General features: G+C 39.9%; 1 protein-coding gene across 1 annotated transcript in view; it reads right to left on the bottom strand.

The window, feature by feature from the left end:
- Positions 1–14113: 14113 nt before the first annotated feature.
- LOC143038672 (UPAR/Ly6 domain-containing protein crok) overlaps positions 14114–22294 on the bottom strand; it is a 30334-nt gene continuing 22153 nt past the window's right edge. Inside the window, exon 3 of the mRNA XM_076208207.1 lies at positions 14114–20922. Coding sequence (XP_076064322.1) covers positions 20702–20922 — 221 coding nt within the window. The 3' untranslated portion in view covers positions 14114–20701. The remainder of the gene's footprint in view (positions 20923–22294) is intronic.

Raw genomic sequence — 22294 nt, 5'->3', positions numbered from 1 at the left:
CTCTGTTCAAAGAGAAATGATGACACTTTTATACTACGACTGTCCCTCTGTTATGCTGTCCCCCAACCCCTTGTTACTGTCCTGTACCATTTCTCTGAATGTTCATTTCCTATTTTTGCCTACCCTGTGGTGGGGGAAGAGAATGCTACCACCAAGTTTTTCCACTTGAGTCCATAAGAGGCGACAATAAATGGGATGGGGGATGGGATTAGGAGTCCTGCTACCTGTAGCCCCAAAGGGGACATTCCTAAAATAAGTAAAGGCAAAAGAGGGTCTGGGAGTTTTCCAACCTGTACCCTAAGGTTTGGGTCTTTTAATGTGCGTGGATGTGGTACAGATGAGAGTAAAAGGGAAGAGATAGGCAGTATGTTTGTGAGAAGAAAGATGGATGTGTTGGCTTTGAGTGAAACTAAGTTGAGAGGTAAGGGTGAGTGTGAGTTTGGAAGTGTAGCTGGGAGGTTCTCAGGAGTGAAGAGGGGACGAGGGAGAGAAGGGGTGGCTATACTAGTAAGTGAAGAGATCAGTAAGCATGTAGTGGAGTGGAAGGAGGTTTCATCAAGGTTGATGTGGATGAAGGGGAAGCTGGAAAGGAAGATGTGGTTTTTGTAAGTACATATGGGCCTGGTAGTGAGAAGAGCGTAGAGGAAAGGCTTTTTGGGTAGATATAAATGAGTGCATAGAGGGATTAGGGAGAAATGTCAATGTAGTTGTGTTGGGAGACCTTAATGCTAGGGTAGGAAATGAACCAATAGACGGAGTGATTGGGAAGTATGGAGTTCCAGGTAAAAATCGTAGTGGAGAATTGTTGGTGGAGATGTGTCTTGAAAGAGAGTTGATGGTAGCAAATACAGTGTTTAGGAAGAAAGTCAAGCATAAATACACATAGGAGAGGGTGGTGTATGGAAGGGTGGCAGATAGAGTGTTAATGGACTATATAGTGGTGACCAGTAGTATGGTAGGAAGAGTTAAGGATGCACATGTTCTAAGGGGAGAGAGTGGGGGAATATCAGATCATTTCCTGGTGGAAGGTAAATTGAGAGTGGAGAAAGAGGAAATGGGCTATGATTTACTACAGTAAATCTGTAGAACAAAGCAGCCTTTTACTTGCTCTGCTACTCACATCGCCTCCAATACTTAATACGCTACTCACATAGCCTCCAATACTTAATACACTACTCGCATCGCCTCCAAAGTGTGGATCCAAACCCTTCCATATATATACATATATCAAAGGCTTTTTTCCCCTACACAGGGGGTAGCCAAAAAGAAAAAGGCATAGAAACCACTCCCACCCATTCCATTTCCTATATATTCCACTCCCCTCCACCAAAAGAAGTTTTCCCCACAGAGTGGTGGATGTATGGAACAAATTAGATGAAAAAACTGTGTGCAAAAACAATACAAGAATTTAAGAGCAAACTGGATATGGAGAGATACAAAGATGCGACACCACGAGCTTAGCTCCCCTTCCCGTAAGATACAACTAGGTAAATGTTCTGTTCGTTCATTCGAGAATTTTCCCGCTAAGCTTGGCGTCAGTCAGTTTTCGTGTAGGCCTTCAAACGTACGTACGCTCTTGTTGTAGTGCTTATTTAAGTGATTAATACAATAGTTTACATTGTTAGTATTCTTTCATTAGCCACCCTCGTACATGTGGTGGCAGCGTAAAACAATATTATGAATGTTTCTTTCGTGATTTCTTATTTTGGAACGCTACGTTGAATTTTGAACATTCGAGAACTCTGGCTAGCCGGTTTTGTGAGATCGTGTGTTTGTTTTCCCTCCCCTTTTTTCTCCCTTTCTTTTGCAACCAGGTCATTCTGGTGATTTTATTCAGTGCCATTGGAACAATTCATACCAGTGACTTGAAACAAAGTTTTGCGTACATAAGCACAGGAACAGTTTTCTTTGGACGTGGTTTTCATTTTAACGTTGCATCGGCTCTGAGCTTTATATCATAGCAATCTCCGTTCGTCACTGGATCGCCTCTCGTTCCTAAGTGTGTCGACTGTAAATCTGGAGCCCCGATGGGATAGGATTCTCTGCGCAATCCTATCGAACAGTGAATTGCGTTCGCTTTCTCTAGTGACTAGCCCTTTTTAGTGTTTTTCATTGTATTCTGGCTTATACTTTTTTTTTTTTAACTGTTTCTGCATGCAGTGCTATATTGTATTCTGGTTAGAGTGAATTAATATAATTACATTTCTGGCCATGCGTGTTGCCTTGGTGGCCATGTTTGTTTCCTTCGTGACGTCAGTTCATGTTGGTCACGTTTTCTTTATTAGAAATTTTATTTCCTATAATTCTTTCATCGTGAATGTTGAAATTGTGATTCATACATTATTTATGTGCCTTAATTGTGAATAGTATTAAAAACTTTTGCTTTGTGTATCACTGAATTCGCCATTATTAACTGTATTTTCTCTGTTTTGACTTTGATGTTAATACGAAGTATATCTTATCCCTTTTTTAATATGTCTAAACAGAAGGTACTGTCCTTTCTTCATTCCCCAAATCCATCTGCCACAATGACTCATACTTTCACATTATTACAATAGGATCCTTATGTTCTTAAATTTTCTGATGATCCCCAATATAAAGCTAGTGATTTTATTTGCCAGTACGAAGATTGTATCATAAATACTAATATTTCAATGGGATCTGAGAAAATTTATTTCGTGAGGTTGCAGCTTGTGCCTAATTCATTAGCTTCTGAATTGGTATCTGCTTCGCGTCTCAACCACAAGTCTTTGGGTTGCAATTATGATCTATTTAGGTCTAATTTCCTTGATTTTTTTCTGATACCCCTGTAGGCAATTCCTTTCAATGGTGTTTTAAGCTGGCTGATGTTCTTACATCCAGATTGGGCACTCTTGACTATAGGCGTGCTCAGGCCCAGGCCAGCAAAATTGTAGTTGAAGCCTTAGATTCTCCCATTCAGAGTGGGTTGATCATGGCACTATCACTTTAGATAGGTTCCGCCTTATTTTTGAGTTTCTTTTATACATAATTTTCTTAGCGCCTTTTGAGAGGAGAGCTGCATCTTCTCTTAGCTATAAGATAGAGGAGACCCTACTATATTTTGCAACAAGGCTTTCATGTATACTTAGGGAAATGCCTTCTGGTTCCTTGTGTAGTAGCAATGCTCAGCAACATGCCATTCCTAGTTCTCCACCTCAGTCCTCAGTTCCTATTCACAGCTCCCCTTCCTCTACTTTTACCCCTCCTGTACTCACATGCACCTATTGTAACAAGTCAGGTCAATCAAGTGATTTTTGTTTTTATCATAAGCATCATGTACACAAGTAAAGGCCCCTGTCTGTAGGAATGTATTGGATGTTTCTTCTGTGACACATGACCTCTCTACAGTAGAGCCACAGGATAAGCTTAGCTACTGTCATATCCATGGTCATTGTAAACACTCGACTGATCAGTGTTCTCATCAACCTAGACAATCTCCATCCTATTTTCACAGGTGCCTGTTTCACAACCTAAAGGTTTGACCAGTAATGTTAGGTCACAGATCACCCCCTTGGTGGCTGCCGAGTCTTTTCAGTTACCTTCCAATTTCTTACAGAGAATACACCTATTTCAGTCACTGTAGTTACTGGGTGAAGAATGTAGTCTAATAAGTAGAAAAGCTTATGCTCTCTGGGATTTGTACAATCTCCCCTTATCTCCTTTTTGTAATAGTTTGCATTCTGTACAATGTTCCCCCTTACCTATTCTTGGGTCTGTTCGCATTCCCTTAAGGTTTTCCTCACGTACTAGTTTTCCATGTCACTTTTGTTGTATCTGGTATTGCTCTTATGTGTGATTGCCACTTGGGCATTGATGCTCTTACAACACATGGCATTGATATATCTCCTAGTCGCCTTGTAGTGACTTTCTGTAATTTTGTTATTCCTGCAACAGATAGGCCAGTTTCCATTTGTGACTCCCCTCCTGTGCATTATGAGGTCATACAGTTGCCTTTGAAAGGACCTCCTCGCTGTAACTCTCCTTTCTTGTGCTACTGTTGTTGTTGGAGAGCATTGTGTTGGAACTTCAAGTGCAGTTTGAGTTTCAGTGCACATTTCAGGTGCTCCAATTGGGTCTGATGTTTTATCTTGGCCTGACTCTGTGATCGTCGCCTTGCTTTGGAAGGGACTCTCTCCACTATTTGCGAGGATCATGTTACCACAGCTATGGTAACCAATGTCACAGGTGCTCCTATCACTCTCCTGGCAGTCACTTAGGGTCTTTTGAAGTAGTTGACGTTGATGCCTTCCAGGATTCATCTATTTAGTTGTATTTTTACGGGAAGAGAGCTATGCTCATAGTGACCTACTTTTGTATCTTTCAGCATCCAGTTTGATCTTAAATTTTTGTATAGTTTTTGCACTCGCTGTTTCCTCATTCAATTTATTCCAGATATCTATCATTGTGTAGGAAACTATTCTTTTTCAGATCTCTTCTGTAACTCCTTTTAAGTTTCTTTTCGTGTCTTGTTTTTCTCTATCATTGCAGCTTCTGTGCTACAGTCTCCACAAGCGACACGGCTCACTTGGTCTCCAAATTTGCAACGTTTGTGGGTGAGTTAGATTTTCCTGATGAGACGCCTCATCTCACTGAACTGTTAGTGAACGTCAGGCTTTGGCTTTGCCTGGTGATCTGTTAGGATCTACAGATCATGTGGTTCATAGAATTGATCTTCAACCAGGTGCTCGTCCTGTTTATGTCCCCTCTTACAGGTTACCTCACTCTCGTTGGCTTAGAGCACAGTCCTTGGTTGACAACATGTTACATGAATTTACATGAAGGCATTGTACAAGAACCTCACTCAAAGTGGAACTCACCATTCCTCCTGGTGCCAAAGAAGGATGGATCTTTTTTGCCCTGTTATTGATTATAGGCAAGTTGATGAGGTCACTATTCCAGACCATTACCCTTTGCCTGTATTAAGTGACCTTCTCCAGTCTATTGGCACTGGTAATACAGTGTTCACCACCTTAGACCTGTAAGTGGGTTTTTGGCAGATATCCCTTGGAGGAGAAGTCTTGTAAGGTCACGGCCTTCTCTACTCCCAATGGACATTATGAATGGCTTTGTTGCCCCATGGGGTTGCGGAATCCTCTCTTGACCATTACCCTTGCTCTCTTGACCATTACCCTTTGCCTGTATTAAGTGACCTTCTCCAGTCCATTGGCACTGGTAATACAGTGTTCACCACCCTAGACTTGTAAGCGAGTTTTTGGGAGATACACCTTGGAGAAGTCTTGTAAGGTCACGGCCTTCTCTACATTATGAATGGCTTCGTTGCCCCATGGGGTTGCGGAATGCTCTCGACTTACCAGCACTTGATCAACTCCATTTTTCATGGCCTAGTAGGCAACGGACTTTTTGTTTACCATGATGATTTAATCTTAGTTTCTAAGGATGTGGAGAGCCACTTTACTAAGTTGTCCATAGTCTTGCAACAGTTTGCTGATGCTGGATTGAAACTCAATTTGCCAAAGTGTTCTTTTCTTAAGTCTAGCATCCAATACCTAGGTCACGTTGTAGACAAACGTGGTATTTATACTACTGATGATAAGGTCAAGGTAATTAGGGACTTCCCTACACCTAAGTCAGTTTAGCATGAACATTCCTTCCTTGGGCTGGCAGGGTACTATCGTGCATTTATTAGGAATTTTGCTTCAATTGCTTCCCCTCTAACACATCTCTAGGACACTTCCTTTCAGTGGCATGATGTTAACCAGGAAAGTTTTGATTCCTTGAAGCTTGCACTTACTGAAGCACCTGTGTTGGCATTCCCTTCACTATTTGTACAGATGCTTCTGGTACAGGTATTGGAGCTGTAATTATGCAGTAAGTAACGGATGTAAACCCCATGTTCTTGCATATGCTAGTCACATTCTTAACAAGCCAGAGTCTCGTTACTCTGTTATTCATTTGGAGACCCTGGCAATAGTGTGGGCTTTAAAGTATTTTTGTGATATAGTTTTTGGATATCTTGTTACAGTCTACACTGACCACACTGCTGTCACTCAGCTTTTCAGGGGCAAAAATATTTCAGGCCACCTAGCCAGATGGTTTCTCACTATTGAGGAATTTAACCCAACCCTTAAGCATATTTCGGGATGTGCAAACAATGTTGCTGATGCACTTTCATGTAATATCCCTGTTGCTGCTGTTACAGTAATTGACAACTCTCTGAAGGATCTTGCTAAAGCTCAGCGTGAGGACCCTGTTTGGTCTGCTGTTATATGCTTTGGAGTCTGGTGATGATACCACCTTACCAGATTTACCTGTTCTCCTGTTCCAATTTTCCTTGCAGGACAAGGTTCTCATTCATAATGTGGAAATGTTTGAGCAGGATGTAGCACAGCTAGTGATCCCCGAGTCCCTAGTTCCTTTTGTTGTCCCTTGCTCATGATGCCCCTCAGGCTGGTCACCCAGGTCGTGACAAAACACTGGCTATGGCACGTAAGAATTATTATTGACCAAAAATGCAACTGGACATTACCTCTCATGTAGCCCAGTGTAGCTCTTGTGCCTAGAGCAAAGGTTCTATGCACACTGCTCCCATCTTAAAGTACCCTACTCCTTTTCGCCCTTTTCAGACTATGGCTAGACCTTTTACAATTGCCTTGTAGTACTCAAGGTTCTGTGTGTGGACCACTTTGTTTTGTAATATTGGCTCCCTTACATGGCAAGTCTGCTCCAGTAGTAGCCCATACTTTAGTTTCTTATTTTTTTGCCCATACACTATTCCTTCGGTGCTCCCTAGTGACAATGGGTAGGAATTTAGGAATGAGGTTTTAGCAAGCATTTGTGTTACAGCATCATGCAAACATTCATGACTGCTTACCACCCTGTGTCCTATGGTCTTGTGGAGAGGAGGAATAGGAAGATTTTGGATATATTCAGGCACACTGCTAGTAGCCTTCATGAATCTTGGGAGGATTGGCTTCCACATATCAGTGCTGGTATTAACAGCACCCTTAATGTCTCTACAGGCAAGATGCACTATATGTTATCTATAGAGTGGAAAAATGACTCCCTTATGATGTGCTTGATAGTCCTGCTCCTCTCCTCTACAATATTGAGGACTATAGTCAACTCCAATATCAAACATTGCATAATATTTATAGTTCTGTAAGAGATCAACATAGCAAAGATGCTGAAACACCAGCATATCTGGGCTAAGCCTGTTAACATCAGTATTGGTGATCATGTTTATAAGAGCATGCCTGACCGCCAATCAAAACTTAATTGTAAATTTACAGGTCCCCTTTTAGTTACTGGGAAGTTGCATCCAAATAAATTCAGGGTCTTTGATCCTTCCCAGGGACTGAGTGAAGTGGTGCATGTTGATAGACTTAAGGTGACAAGAGTGCCTATCCCTGCATTTACTCAACCTCCACCAAGGCTCCCTGCACAAACTGTCTTCTGTATCTACCCCTCACAATTATAACCTCTGTTCAAGGGGTCCTGTGTCTACATAATTGTATATGTGCATTGCTTATGTTATTGTTCATGCTTGTCATGACCTGCACTTTCTATCTTGTGTCTCTATTAAGTGTATTGTTTGTATGTGTATAACCTGTTTATCCACTGAATGCACTGATTTGTATTATGTGCAACTTTTGTGTCATGTCCCAGACATCCAGCAATTGCTGTATTTTGTCTCATGTTAACTGATGCCAATTCTTTTGTGTATTCCTTATGTTTGTGTACATTTCTTATAATTGTATGCAGTACTTATTTTTCTTGTACTGTTTTGTGCATATATTCCTATATATAGTCCTTATATGTCATGTAATTATGTGTGTTTTTGTATTTGGGTGTGCTATTGTAATAATTCTTTTCCACACTTTTGTCATCACGCTATTGCGTGTGTGGAATATATTATGTATATTCTGCTTTTGTCTTGCCTGGTCATTTCTTCTCATTTGCTCAAGCGGGGTCACTGAGTGGTGGTGGCAGAGCAATGTTGTGGTGTATGTGTAAGCACCATATAATTGTGAATATTGTGTGTATGAGTATTTTGTTAAATCAGGAGATATGCATTTTACCCTTACATAAAAGTGTTAAAGTTGTTGTATGTTATTATAATTGTGTATTTTGTTTGTATTTATGAATAAGCATGTCATAAGAACCAAATGTTCTGCTCGTTCATTCGAGAGTTTTCCTGCCTAAGCTTGGCGTCAGTTTTTGTTTATGCCTTCAAGCATATGCACACTTTTGTTGTAGTGCTTATTTGAGTGATTAATACAATATTTTACATTATTAGTATTCTTTCATTAGCCACCCTTATACAATCTTGGGAGGATTGGCTTTCTCATATCAGTGCTTGCATTAATAGTACAATTGTTTCCACAGGTAAGATGCCTCATTAAGTAATCTACAGAGTTGCAAAAAGGCTCCCACATGTGTTAGACGGTCTTGTCCCCTCTACAATTTTGATGATTATAGTCAACTCCAATGTCACACATTACATAGGATATATGATTCTATGAGAGAAAAAATTCATGACTCGCAAGTCCAAAATATTAAAACACCAGCATAGCAAGGTATGCCTGTTAACATAAGTATTGGTGATCATGTATATAAAAGCATGCCTGACCACCAATCTAATTGTAGATTTACAGGTCCATTTTTGGCTGAAAAGTTGCATACTGACAAGTTCAGGGTCTTTGATCCTTCCCAGGGAATGAGTGATGTATTGCACAATGATAGGCTTAAAGTAACAAGAGTGCCTATCCCTGCATTCATCCGGCCTCCCCCAAGGCCCACTGTACAAACTATTCATTCTGTATCTACCCCTCACAATTATCTCCATTCAAGGGGTCCAATGCCTATATATCTGTAGGTGTGCATTGCTTATGATGTTATCCATGATTTTCTTGATCTGTATTTTGTGATACTTAAGCTATTAAGTGTAATGTCTTGATCTGTATTCTGTAATGTTTATTAAGTGTGTCCCAGATGTCCGGCATTCATTATCTCTAGTTTAATACTAGCTCCAGTACTTATATGTACATATCTATCTGTTCTTATATTCTTTTGTATTGATATATGTGTGTTATGTGTGCTTTCTTGTATAAGGTGATTTCATGTACACATTTTCCCCCCACACTTTTGTATGTACAATATGGTGTGTGAGGAGGTCATCCTTTTCTGTTTTCTTATGCTTCAATCATTCATTTTCCCTGTTTACTCAATGGGGTCACTGAGTGGTGGTGGCCAAGCAATGTGCTCTGTATATAGTTTTCCATTTATATCAAAACAAGAGGGCATATTGTTAGTCTTTACTATTGTCACTGTGTATTTTGTATTTGTGTACAAGTATGTTTAACCAAGCATTTGGCCCACAAGCCCAAATATGAGTTTTGCCCCCAAAACAAAGCTTGGTGTCAGTTTCTGTCATACCTTCAAGGTGTGAACACACTCTGTATTTTATGTAAATTTACCGAATTGTGACTTACATATACCAAAGGCTTTTTTCCCCCTTACAAGGAAGGTAGCCAAAATACAAAGGCATAAAAACCACTCCCACCCATTCCATCCCTATCACACTCCACTCCCTTCCCTCTTATCTTGGCACCTCCTGGATGACAGGTCACCCCTGCATTTTGTCCACAGCTCTGGGTCAGAAGCAGTGTCGCAAGACACAGCACATCCACAGCAAGGCCGCTTCATTAAATCGGCGACCCCCCTCTCCATCCCCTCGTGCAGAGAGGGAGAAGATGGGGAGAAATCCCTTCGGGCTGCGTCAAATTTTTTCTCACACATACTCCCTCACCCACTCCACCTCATGTATCACATCATCCTAATAAAATCATTCTCCATTCACCTGTCTTCTGTCCTTCCTCAACAGACATTCCCCACTTCCCCAAAGCCCCTTTTACTCCATCCATCCATCTCATCCTAGGTCGCCCCCTCATGTTTACTCCTTCCACCTCTTTTACTAGTCTTTCTTCACTCATTCTTTCCATGTGTCCAAACCATCCCAATACTCTTTCATCAACCCTATCTCCCAACTCCCTCTCCACCCCTGTTCTCCTCCTCATTTCTCACTCTATCCTGCCTAGTAACCCCTATCATACTTCTCAGACACCTCATCTCAAACACAAACTCCTCTCATATGTTCCATGTTTCTGCCCCATACAGTGCTGTCGGCATAATCACTCCTTCATACAATCTCCTCTTGGCACCCATTCCCAAATGTAAATTTCTCATTTCACTTTTTAATCCACCAAGGCATTTACTCGCTTCTCTCAATCTACATTCTACCTCCATTCCACCCTTTCCTGCCACATTCGTACCCAAGTATCTAAAATTATTCACTTCCTCCAGTCTCTCTCCCTTAATACTCACTTCCAGTCTGCTTCCACTTTCACCCCTTGTACATCTCATTACCTTACTTTTACCCACATTTATCTTCAACTTCCTTCTTTCACACACTTTCCCAAACTCTGTCACTAACTTCCTCAATCCCTCCTCTGACCCTGCTACAAGCGCAGTGTTGTCCACAAACAACAGCTGGCTTACCTCCTACTTTTCTCCATTTTCCCTAACCATCTCCAATCCCTGACCCACTACCCTTGCATTTACCTCTTGCACCACCCCATCCATGTATAAATTGAAGAGCCAGGGTGATATAACACATTCCTGGCAAAGTCCAACCTTTACCTCGAACCACTCACTCTCTCCATTTCTAATCCTGACACACGCTCTACTACTCTCGTAAAAACTCTTGACAGCTCCTAAAAGCTTTCCTCCTATCCCACATATCTGCAATACCTCCCACAGTGCCTTCCTGTCTACCCTGTCATAAACCTTTTCCAGATCCATAAAAACCTTTTCCCATAGCTTTCTCACATATCTGCCCAACTACACTTAACAAGCTAATCCCTCTGAAACTACTACTCTCGCACTTATCCCCTTTTCCCTTGTAAAGTGGAACTATACAAGCACTCCTCCAGTCCTCCGACACTCTACCCTCTCTTACACAATCATTAAATAACCTCACCAGCCAGTCCACCATCACTGTACTTCCTTTTTTCAAATATTCTGCATGACATCCATCCACACCAGGTGCATTACCTGTTCTCATCATCTTCAACAACTGCCTTCACTTCATCCTTCCTTATTTGTCCTCCATTTTCCTCACTCATCACGGTCATTTTCTTAGCACTTCCCACTGCAAATACCTTTTCCTCCCTATCCTCCTTCGCATTCAGCAACTCCCTAAAGTACTCTGCCCATCTTCCTCTTACTGCCTTCTCTTCCATTATTATCTCTCCATCTGCACCTTTTACCTTTTCTTCTCTATTTGATTCACCTCCTCTTCCTTCCTTAATTTCTTTCCAAAACATCTTTTTATTACTTTCAAAGTTTTCTGTCATACTCTTACCCCATTTCACATCTTTGCCTCCTTTATCTTATGCTTTACTTCTCTTCTCTTTTCTTTGTACTTCTCATACGATTCCCTCATCCTAATTTGTAACCAATCTGTGAAAGCTCGCTTCTTCTCTTCTACAACCTTCTTTGCTTCTATTTCCTCCCGTCTTCCTTGTTCCACACACCATCTTTGCACACCTTGTGACTCCCTCCTTGAACTATCCCCATTCCTCCTCCACTCCTAGTTCTACTCTATCCTTCACTCCTCTCTCAGCTTCTTGTACTCCTTCTCTTTTTCTTTCTCATTTAAGCAGTTCACTCTAAGCGCCTCCCTACCTTTTGTCCTTTTCCTCTTTTTACATCTATCCTCCACTCTCAACTTACCTTCCACCAAAAATTATCTGATATTCCCCCACTCTCTCCCTTTAGAACATGTACATTCTTAACTCTTCCTATTATTCATCACTTTGATTACGCTTGTAGCTCTTGGTACAGTAGTCTGAGCAGAAAAAACCAGTCTCGGCTACAGGTTGCACAAAATAAGATAATTAGATTCATACTAAATTTACCTCAACGTAGTCATATTGGTATAGAAGAATTTAGCAAGGTGGGAATGTTACCTGTAAAATATCGTGTCCAGCAGCTGAAACTAAACCAGGTTTAAAATGTCGTTCATAATTCTGCTCCCTCATATGTGAGCTGTAATTTTACATTATTGGCTGAGAACCGAACCCGGAACAGTCAAGAGTCTCTTATTGTACCTCATGCAGGTCCCTTCACCAAAAACAGCTTTCACTTCACAGGTGTTCAACTATGGAACTCACTACCTGTGTCCATTAAGAAGTCAAATAGCTAGGTTACCTTCAAGAAAAAAGTCAAGGGTTGCTATATGTCTCAGCTATGGACAGAGAACAGCCTTGATTTTATGTACTACTAGCTTAGTGAGGGATACCTGATTCCATGAGTAATACCATCCAAATCAGGATTCACTCATAACTGTTCTGACCTCCCCCCTTTTTTTTTGTCCTTCAGATGTTTAGTTCAGTATAACAATGATTGATGTTACAAATTGGTTTCCACCTTTGTTTTGCTAGTCATAATATGGTATATGTCTCAGGTGGGGTCCGAGAACAGTTATGATCTGACCTTTTTCCTCGTTCTCCTTGTTGTTTTACTCATATGAGTACTGGTCTCCTGTACCCTACCTCTGGTACTTCAGGTTATAATGTACTACTCCCTAGTGCTCATACTAATTGCCCACTTCGTCCTGAGATTCAGGTAAAATGTTAGATTTAATTAATAGGTGACCCTAGCTGCAGTGTAGCATTCACTATAACATGTTGATACAGCTGTAGAATATTATAGTACCGTATTTTACGGCTTACAAGACACACTTTTTTTCCCTAAAAAATGCTAATGTGTCTTCCAAGACGAATGTTGTATTGCATGGCAACACCCAGGCTCATGTAAGCTTGGACACTTGACCGATAGCGACCTGGATTTGTATGTTGAGTCATTACACTATGATGTTAGCTTAAGTACTATTTAATTCAACCTTTTATATTATGTAAACTCAGTACTTAGCTGTTACAAGTATTTCCAATACCATAATCCTTCCTGGAGCCTACTCGGCGTGTGGAGAAAACGGGCCGTTCCCTAGTCTCATAGCAACACACACACACACATACACACGAACGCACGCAAATACCAGGTGCCTTTATCAGTTACCACCAGGCTATCACGCGTGTCATAAGATTTTTTGTCCTGGAAATTATCACCCATGGCTAGTTCATCAAAATGGTTTAGTTATACTATTGCATACAAGCTACAAGTTGTACAATATGCCGAAGAACACTGTAAAAGAGCAGCAGAAAGATACGTTTAGAAATCTTAACTTATTTTTATGAAAATAAAACCACCCTTGGACAATGAAAAATGTATAATATATTTACTAATCACCAACCAGTATCATCGCCATACAAACAAAATCGGACAAGTGATTTCGTAATGTAAACAATACGTCCAATACGTGTCGTCCTTACTTCTTATGTTTTTGTGTTCAGTGGTTGGGTATATGGTGAATGTGTTCTTGCATGAGAATGACTTTTTTTTTTTCCTAGAAATTTCTTTCAAATACAGGTAGTCGTTGACTTACGACCGAGTTCGGTTCCGACAGACAGGTCGTAAGTCGATCTGGACGCAAGTCGGTCTATATATATATACAGTATATATTGCCCTTTATATATATATATTTTATATTATATTTAGCATACTGAAATAATCTTAGCATCTTTGAACTATGTTGTATAGTATTTTTAACCTTTCTATAATTTCATCTGATTTTCTTTGGGAAACATAGCCTAGGCCTAAGCATATTGAATAAAATCCTATCATCTTTGACCTATGATATTTAATACTGTATTTGTTAACCTTTGTATTATTTTACCATCAGACTTTCTTTAGGAAACGTATGCATACTGAATAGAATCTTATTATCTTTGAGCTACATTAACTTTTTTATCATTTTCGTTAGGAAACGTAGCCTAGGCCTACGCATACTGAATAAAGTCCTGTCATCTTTGACCTACAAATACTTTTTTGTTGGTTACATTAAAATCATTGTAAAGCAAAATTAGGAAAAAATTATTTCAAAACACATTCTTTTCGTTTACGTACTGTACCGAAAATATTGTTATCGACAACAGACTAGGCATAAACAAAGTTTACTGTTACATTTTATTAATCACAAAACATAAAAATACAAAATGCTGTACCGAACATTTTGTCATCGACAACAGACTAGGCATAAAAAATACTGTTACATTTTATTAATTGCAAAACATAAAAATACAAAATGTAAGGCAAAATTAGGATTTTTTTTTATTTCAACAAAACACATTCTTTTCGTTTACGTACTGTACATATTGTTATCAACAACAAACTAGCTCAGGCATAAAAAGTTTGTTATATTTGATTAATTGCAAAACATATAAAAATACAAAATGCAATGCAAAATTAGGAAACATTTTACTTCAAACAAAATGAAAGAATATTTAGCTGGCTGGGATGCTGACGCTGCAGACAGCCTGCCAAAACTATCGTACTCGCATCTCGCGGCATGCGGAGTAATGTACTGCACTGCCAGGCATAACATTGCAATTCTATTACTCTATTAAATGTTAGATATTATTGCACCATCTCGTGGTCGTAAAGTCGATCAGTCGTAAGTCGCATAGGTCGTAAGTCGACGACTACCTGTATTAGGGTGCGTCTTCCAAGCCGTAAAATACGGTATATCATTAATGGTACTACTCTGATATAGTACTCACTCATACATGTTGATACAGCTGTAGAATAATGCAGTATATCATTAATGGTACTACTCTGATATAGTACTCAGTCGTACTGTTTTGTTACAATTTAACATTATTTTGTTGTTCCTTTGCTTAATGCAATGTTCCTTTTTGTGATGATGCTCAATTGTTGGTCTCAATATCCTATGTGTACAAACATTTTAGTAATATTAGCAAAACTATAACAATGTATATGTGTCATATGTGTACTGACTGGTATTACTCATGATTGTCTCTGGTCCCCTTAACCCCCTACGTATGTTGTCTGTGTGACTTAGTGTAGAATAACAATCTGATGAGGACCACAATGGAAATAAGTGTACATGCTTTTTGTGTTATCCTCGGCAATTTGCAATTATTATTCCGAACTATGTGTTCTTGTCATTATTTGCACTTCATGTACATTGATTCATTGCCAAATAAAGTCTATCTATACTCATATCTACCACTACATAGTCCATTAATGCTCTACCACCCTCTCCCATGTGTACTTATGCTTGACTTTCTTCCTAAACACTGTATTTGCTATTATCAACTCTCTTTGTAGACACATCTCCACCATCAACTCTCCACTATAATTCTTTCCTGGAACTCCACATTTCACAACCACTCCATCTATTGGTTCATTTCCTACCCTAGCACTAAGGTCTCCCAATATTACTACATTGAGGCTTCTCCCTAATCCCTCTATGCGCTCATTTAAATCTATCCAAAAAGCCTCCCTCTCTTCTACACTCTTCTCACTACCAGGCCCATATGCACTTTCAAAAACCCATGTCTCCTTTCCCAGTTTCACCTTCATCCACATTAACCTTGAATAAAGCTCCTTCCACTCCACTACACACTTACCTATCTCTTCACTTTCTAGTATAGCCACCCCTTCTCTCCCTCTCTTCACTCCTGAGAACCTCCCAACTACATTCCCAAATTCACACTTGCCCCTCCCTCTCAACTTAGATTCACTCAAAGCCAACACATCCATCTTTCTTTTCACAAACATACTGCCTATCTCTTCTGTTTTACTCTCATCTGTACTACATCCAGGCACATCAAGACCCAAACCTTAGGGTACTGGCTGGAAAACTCCTAGACCCTCTTATGCCTTTACTTATTTTAGGAATGTCCCCTGTGAGGCTACAGGGAGAAGAATGCCTAGTCCTAATCACCGTCCCATTTTTCTCACCTCTTATGATTCAAGTGGAAATACTTGGTGGCAGTATTCTATCCCCCACCACAGGGTAGGCAAAAATAGGAAATGAATATTCAGAGAAATGGTACAGGACAGCAACAAGGGGTTGGGGGGTACCATAATGGAGGGACTGTTGCAGTATAATAAGTGTCATCATTTCTCTGTGAACAGTCCTCTATCACAGACAAAATGATGTGTGGCTCTGGTCCATAGGGGCACCCCATATAGACCCTAAAGTATCAACTGCATGCTACTTTGCCACAATAACATGCAGCCAATACCCAAGATGGGGACTTAATACATTATTTTACCATTGTAAGGTGGTTCTCATTGCCACCCTACTACAGGAGTCATGAGGCACAAATGGGTATATGAGGATGCTGTCATCTTATATTTTGCAGTTGTGGGCAAGTTACCACCGAATTCTGAACTTATTTGATCATGTTTTCTGTGTTTATTATTACTCAGTGAAAGAGAATGAGTAATACAGCAGTGACTTTATAATTTAAAACATTAGTGGTGTGATGCATCAATATTAGGCATCTAATGCTGTTTGCAAGGATTTGACTAACATTGAAGAGGTTAACTAAATTTCACTTAAGGCTAACACATCCATCTTCCTCCTCACAAACATACTGACAACCTCCTTCCCTGTACTAAACCATGTTCTTTTAATGGCTCAAATTCTAGGGTTCTGGTTAGAAATCTCCCAGACCCATGCTGATTTCTTGTAGTATAATTTTAATAGAACAGGATACCTAGTCCTATCACTCTGTCCCACTTAGTCGCCTTTTACAACTTGCATGGGAAACATTGTGGCAGAATTCTTTCCTCCCCTACCACGTAAATAATAAATGCCAAAGTGTTTGTATTACTTTATTACTTCAAAAGCAAGTTTATGTTTCTAAAACATTCATTAAACCAAAGAAAATGAGCTTTACCGAGTAAAGTTCATTTCTTGTTTCTTATCAAAATATATGAAAAATATTCTATCAAATCCTAAGAAAATAAGGTATGTGTATATGTATATATATATACACACATATAATGTATACACATGTATATGGACGGTTTGGTAAATCACAATATGTTGAAAAAAGGTACATAATTCTTACAGTAATCACACAAATCACTGAAATACTCTATAGTGACTATATAGAAAATTTAAAAAATTTGCCCATTTCAAACACTCATCCCACATTAATTTATGTTATACTGTAAATTCTATTCATGGAAGGTCAATCTATAAAAAATGATGGACCCCCACAACAAAGAAGTCATTCTAATTTCAATAAAATCCATATCTGAATAAACATGCCCAAGATTTCCTTTGCTGGAGACTGACAGCCCAAAGAAATTTGGTCAGTTGTTTTTGACAGTCGTTTGCTAGTGCTTCCATCCTTGTTGGCAATCCCAGACTTATTGTGCATTATCTTATCTCATAATGAGCTAGTGAGTCTGGGGTGTTTATAGTTTGATTAGAAGTCCTCTTCTATGTTGGAACTTCTGGAGGGGTGATAGAAGTACTGGTGATCTGTCATTAATGGACTATGTGGTATCAAAAGGAAGGATAAGAAGAGGTCTGGGCATTCATACTTTCAGGGGGGAGAGTGGGGGTGTCAGATCAGTATTTGGTAGAAGGGAAATTGAAAGTGGAGGAAAAGAGGTGTTGAGTTAACAAACTGAATGAGAAAGAAAAGGAGAAAGAACACCAGAAGTTGAGAGAAGTATGGGAGATGTGTGGGAGAGAGGTGAGTAGGAGTAAATCAATGGGTAAGTTTTAAGATGACAGTGTGCAAAGATGGCATGTGGAATGAGGAGGATGAGAGGGAATAGAAGGTAGGGAAATGAATGGTGAAGACAGTAGAAAAGAAGAAATGAGCATATAGGGATTGGTTACAAAGAAGAACTACGGAAGTATATGAGAGGTATTGGAAAAAGAAGTAAAACATAAGGTGAGGGAAGAAAAGAGGAAAAATGTAACATGGGGTAAGATTATGACAGAAAAAATTCAACAAACAAAAAGATGTTTTGGAAGGAAGTGAAGAGAGTGAGGGGCGAGTTAGGTAGAGAGGAAAACTTAAAAGGTGCAAACGGATAAATGTTAAAGGAAGTGCAGATGGCAAGAGGATGACGGATAGAGTATTTTAGAGAGTTGTTGAATGTGGAGGAGGTTAGGGAGGGACAGACTAGCAGTTGGAGAAACTATGAAAATGACAGGATTATGGGAAAAGAAGAGGTACAAGGTGCACTGACACTGATGAAACCTGGTAAGGCACCTCGGTTGGACAGGTGTCATATGGAATGTCTGAAAACGGGAGGAATGGTTATAGTGGATTGGCTAGTGAGGTTGCCTCAGGAAGCCTCCTGTGTGCTGGAGGACTGGCGTGCTTGTATAGTTTTACTTAACAAAGGAAAGGTGAAATATGAATGCAGTAGTTTTAGAGTAATCAGTTTGTTCTGTATAGTTGGAAAGGCATATGGATGTCAACTGAGAGGGTTTGGAGAGTAATAGAGGGATTAATTGGTGAGGAGCCCTGTGGGTTTTGGAAAGGTAGAGAGTGCATGGATATAATATAAAAAAAAAAAAAAAAAAAAAAAAAAAAAAAAGGGTGGTAAGGCAGATTTGGAAAAGTTTTTGGCAAAAATAAAGAATTTTTGGGGCCTTTATGGATTGCAGATTGCATACAACAGGGTATATAGGAGGTTTTGTAGACATATGGAACAGGGGAAAAACATTAAGGGTAGTCAAAAGTTTTTACATGGGTAGTAGAGCTATGTTAGGGTTAGAAATGGTGAATGAATGGTTTACAGTGAAGTTGGGCCTGTGGCAGGGTTGTGTTATGTTATCATGGATGTTCAACATGTACATCCAATAAAAGCGGTGTCGCCTCTCCAGACTGTTCAGTCAGATCATGCCCTTCTTGCCTTGAAAGGTGGCAACTGGGTGATCTTCATGTGTATGGCTAGATGAGGTTCACAATCAAATTTTTGCCACCTTTCAAGACAAGACATGCATGAGCTCTCCAAGCCCCATCTGGCAAGGAACACTGCTTTTGTTGGTGGCTGTACATGGGTAGTATGGTATGGTATGTAAATGCAAGGGTGGGCAGAGGATTGGAGATGGTTAGAGTATGTGGAAAAAAGACAGTAATGGGGTATGAGATGGTATGTGATCAGAGGAAGCAACTAAAAAGCAATGTTATGAATTGCACAAGGGAAGAAGGCGGCAGTAAGTTGAAGTTAAGTTTAAAAGGAGAATTGTTAGAGGAAAAGGATAGTCTTAGGTATTTAGGCATCACACAGAGAATGGAGGAGTGGATGTAAAGTGCAGTGAGGGGAACAAGTTTTCTTGGGCAAATGAAGTGTCATACGAAATAGATATTTGGGAACATATGCAAAAAGATTATATGAAGGTGTAATTATATACATGACACTGTATGGGATGGAGATTTGGAATTTCAGGGAAGCAGAAAGAAGTTTATATGTGATTCACCATGGTCTTGGATCACATGTTGGAATCATGATTGACAGCTATAACCCCCCCCAATTGAGAGCTAAGAGCTCATGTATGACCAATCTATAGGTAATACTGTGACCTTACATGTACTCACACCCACAACTCCCTGCTCACAAGAGTTGGAGTAATGGCTCACACTGTGATACTGAAATTATTTTAGTCCTGGGCAGGATTTGAACTTGGACTGCTTTAGTAGCTGTTGTGAAAACTACTACTGCACCACCAAGCAGTGTTGAAGAAGTATGGGAGTTACTAGGATATGGTGGTAAGGAAAAGAGGTATGGAGGCAAGGAAAACAGGGTGGGAAGGAAGTTGACAGAGCTGATGGAAGAATACTGGGATGGTTTTGACACATGGAAAGAATGAGAGTGGAAAAATTAGAAATAGAATATGGAAGGCATGGAAGAATGGAGTGAACTTAAGAGGTAAAAATCAAGAATGAGATGGATGGACTAGGTGAAGGGGGCCTTGAGCAAAAGGGTGGTGGGTGGGAGAGAAATGGATATATATATACACACACACACACATACATACATATATACACGTGTATGTATGTATTTACCTAATTGTAGTATAGAGGAAAGGAGCAACTACTCTCCAATTTTTTCGCATCTAGCCTCATATTCATGTACAGTTCCTACTCCATCTATATCCTTGATTTCCAATTACCATATTTAGATTTGAATTCATATATGGTTTATGCTTGTGCTTTACTACTTTCTAAGCTATTCCAAGTGTTTATGCCTCTTAACATCTTTTAGACATGTGGTCTTTCTTAATTTGTTCCTATTTCCTATTAAAGTCCCCTCATCCTTAATCAAGAGATCTCTTCTCTCAATGCAATCTACCCCTCTAGTGACCTGAATACTGTAATCATATCACCTCTCCCTCTACAATCTTTCAAGGTTTGCAGACACAGTGCTTTTAGTCTTTCCTCATATGGTTTAGCTGCCAAGCTAGGAACCAGTTTGGTTGCTGCCCTTTGTATTCTCTCAATCATGCTTATATCCTTCACTCTGTGTGGGGACCATATCACTGACACACATTCCAGTCTTGAACTCATCAGGGATTCAAAGAGGTTTCTCATCATCTGGGTGTGTGTGCTTCACCATGGTCTTGGATCACATGTTGGGCTCGTGATCGACAGATATTTCCCCATGTAAAAGAGCTCAGAGCTCATATATGATGTGTATGTGTGTATAATACCCTTGACCACTGTTCATTAACATGATTGCAACAGCACCTCACTCAAAACACAAGTTTAGACAAACCAATACCAACTACAACACTCCAAGCAATAGTAGCCGAGCTCAAAACAACTGACGTGGCTCCATTGCATCCATTAGAGGTACAGTAGCAATCTTCCCAGTAAACACCATTCTCATCCACACCCCAGTTGCAGGCATTTGTCACACCATTTTCTGACACAGCAGTGCAACGCCGGATAACTGTCCGCCAACGGCCATCCCCTACAAATAAGAAAAATTGTTAATACAAAAACTTACAAATACAACACTATTGACATACCAAAAAGTTTCTTCCCCCTTATGAGAGAAGAAACTAGCTAATAAATGCTACCACCTTCTACCCATCCCACACCCATTTGTTTTCCTTTTAACCTCTTCAGTACGGGCCAAAATCTCGCGGGCAGCAGCCGCTGCCAGACGTACGATGTGTCGTAATAATACTCACATCATAAAATATAGTCACCGCTTATATCAATCATTCTCTCTTTCACCTGTGAATTTTGATAACCATAGAAAATGTGATGAAGACAGTTTAGAGAGTATGTCATTATGCAGGGGCAACTACAATAAATATAATCAAGACGCCGATATGGCAGCCTCGCGTATCCACTTGCTCCTCATGCCGCCTACGTATGCGGCACCGTATGGAAGGGCACTTCGGTACGATGACACCTACGTATGCGTCAGGAGGCGCAATAGAGTACACGAGGATGCTGACATCGGCGTCTTGATTATATTTTTTGTAGTTGTGCAGGAGTTATCCTCAGATTCTGTGAACTGGTTTAACCATGTTTTCTATATTATTACTCAGAGTAAAAGAGAACAAGTAATACAGCAGTAATTTTATATTTTATAATGCAAGTAGTGTGATGCAAATTACATATGACACATGATCCTGGGCACGAGAATTTGAGTCGCACTAAAGTGATTCAAAATCTCTTAGCTCTTTGTGCATGCAGGGCCATCCCTGAACCCCACCTACTGTCTGAGCCAGATGCAACGTAGAAAAAATATAGACCTCCACAGTAAGGGCCAATAGACAAAGCTGGTTTACTTTCACTATTTCATTTACAAAGTAACCATACCACCTCATCCAATGTTGAGTAAATACAGAGGACAAAAAAAAATTCCTATGGGTTGCATCAAATTATCTTCTATTCACAACCATTCCCCAATCACACCTATCACCTGCCCTCTCCCTTCTTCGTTTTATATATATCGTATATACACACACACATATACAATATATATACTGTCACATAGCCAATGTCCATGTTTTTCTTTTTTCTTTTCTTTCTCGTGTTGGTTGTTAGTTGTCTACCAGCATGTAGCTTAACCCCTTCCATACGGTGACGCCTACGTAGGCGTCATGAGGAGCAAGTGGGTACGCGAGGCTGCCATATCGGCGTCTTGATTATATTTATTGTAGTTGTACCTGCGTGACCCCCATACTCTGTAAATTAGCTTCATCATATTTTCTATGGTTATCAAAATTCACGGGTGAAAGAGAACAAGAATTACAGGGGTTACTTTATCTTTTATAATGCGAGTATTATGACGCAACATCGCACGTCTGGCAGATAATGCTGCCTGC

This window comes from Oratosquilla oratoria, chromosome 2, assembly GCF_046742065.1.
Source record: "Oratosquilla oratoria isolate Oo_2021 chromosome 2, ASM4674206v1, whole genome shotgun sequence".
Taxonomy (NCBI): Eukaryota; Metazoa; Arthropoda; class Malacostraca; order Stomatopoda; family Squillidae; genus Oratosquilla; species Oratosquilla oratoria.
The sequence above is the reverse complement of the archived record's forward strand: the minus strand, read 5'-3'. Positions and strand labels throughout refer to the sequence as shown.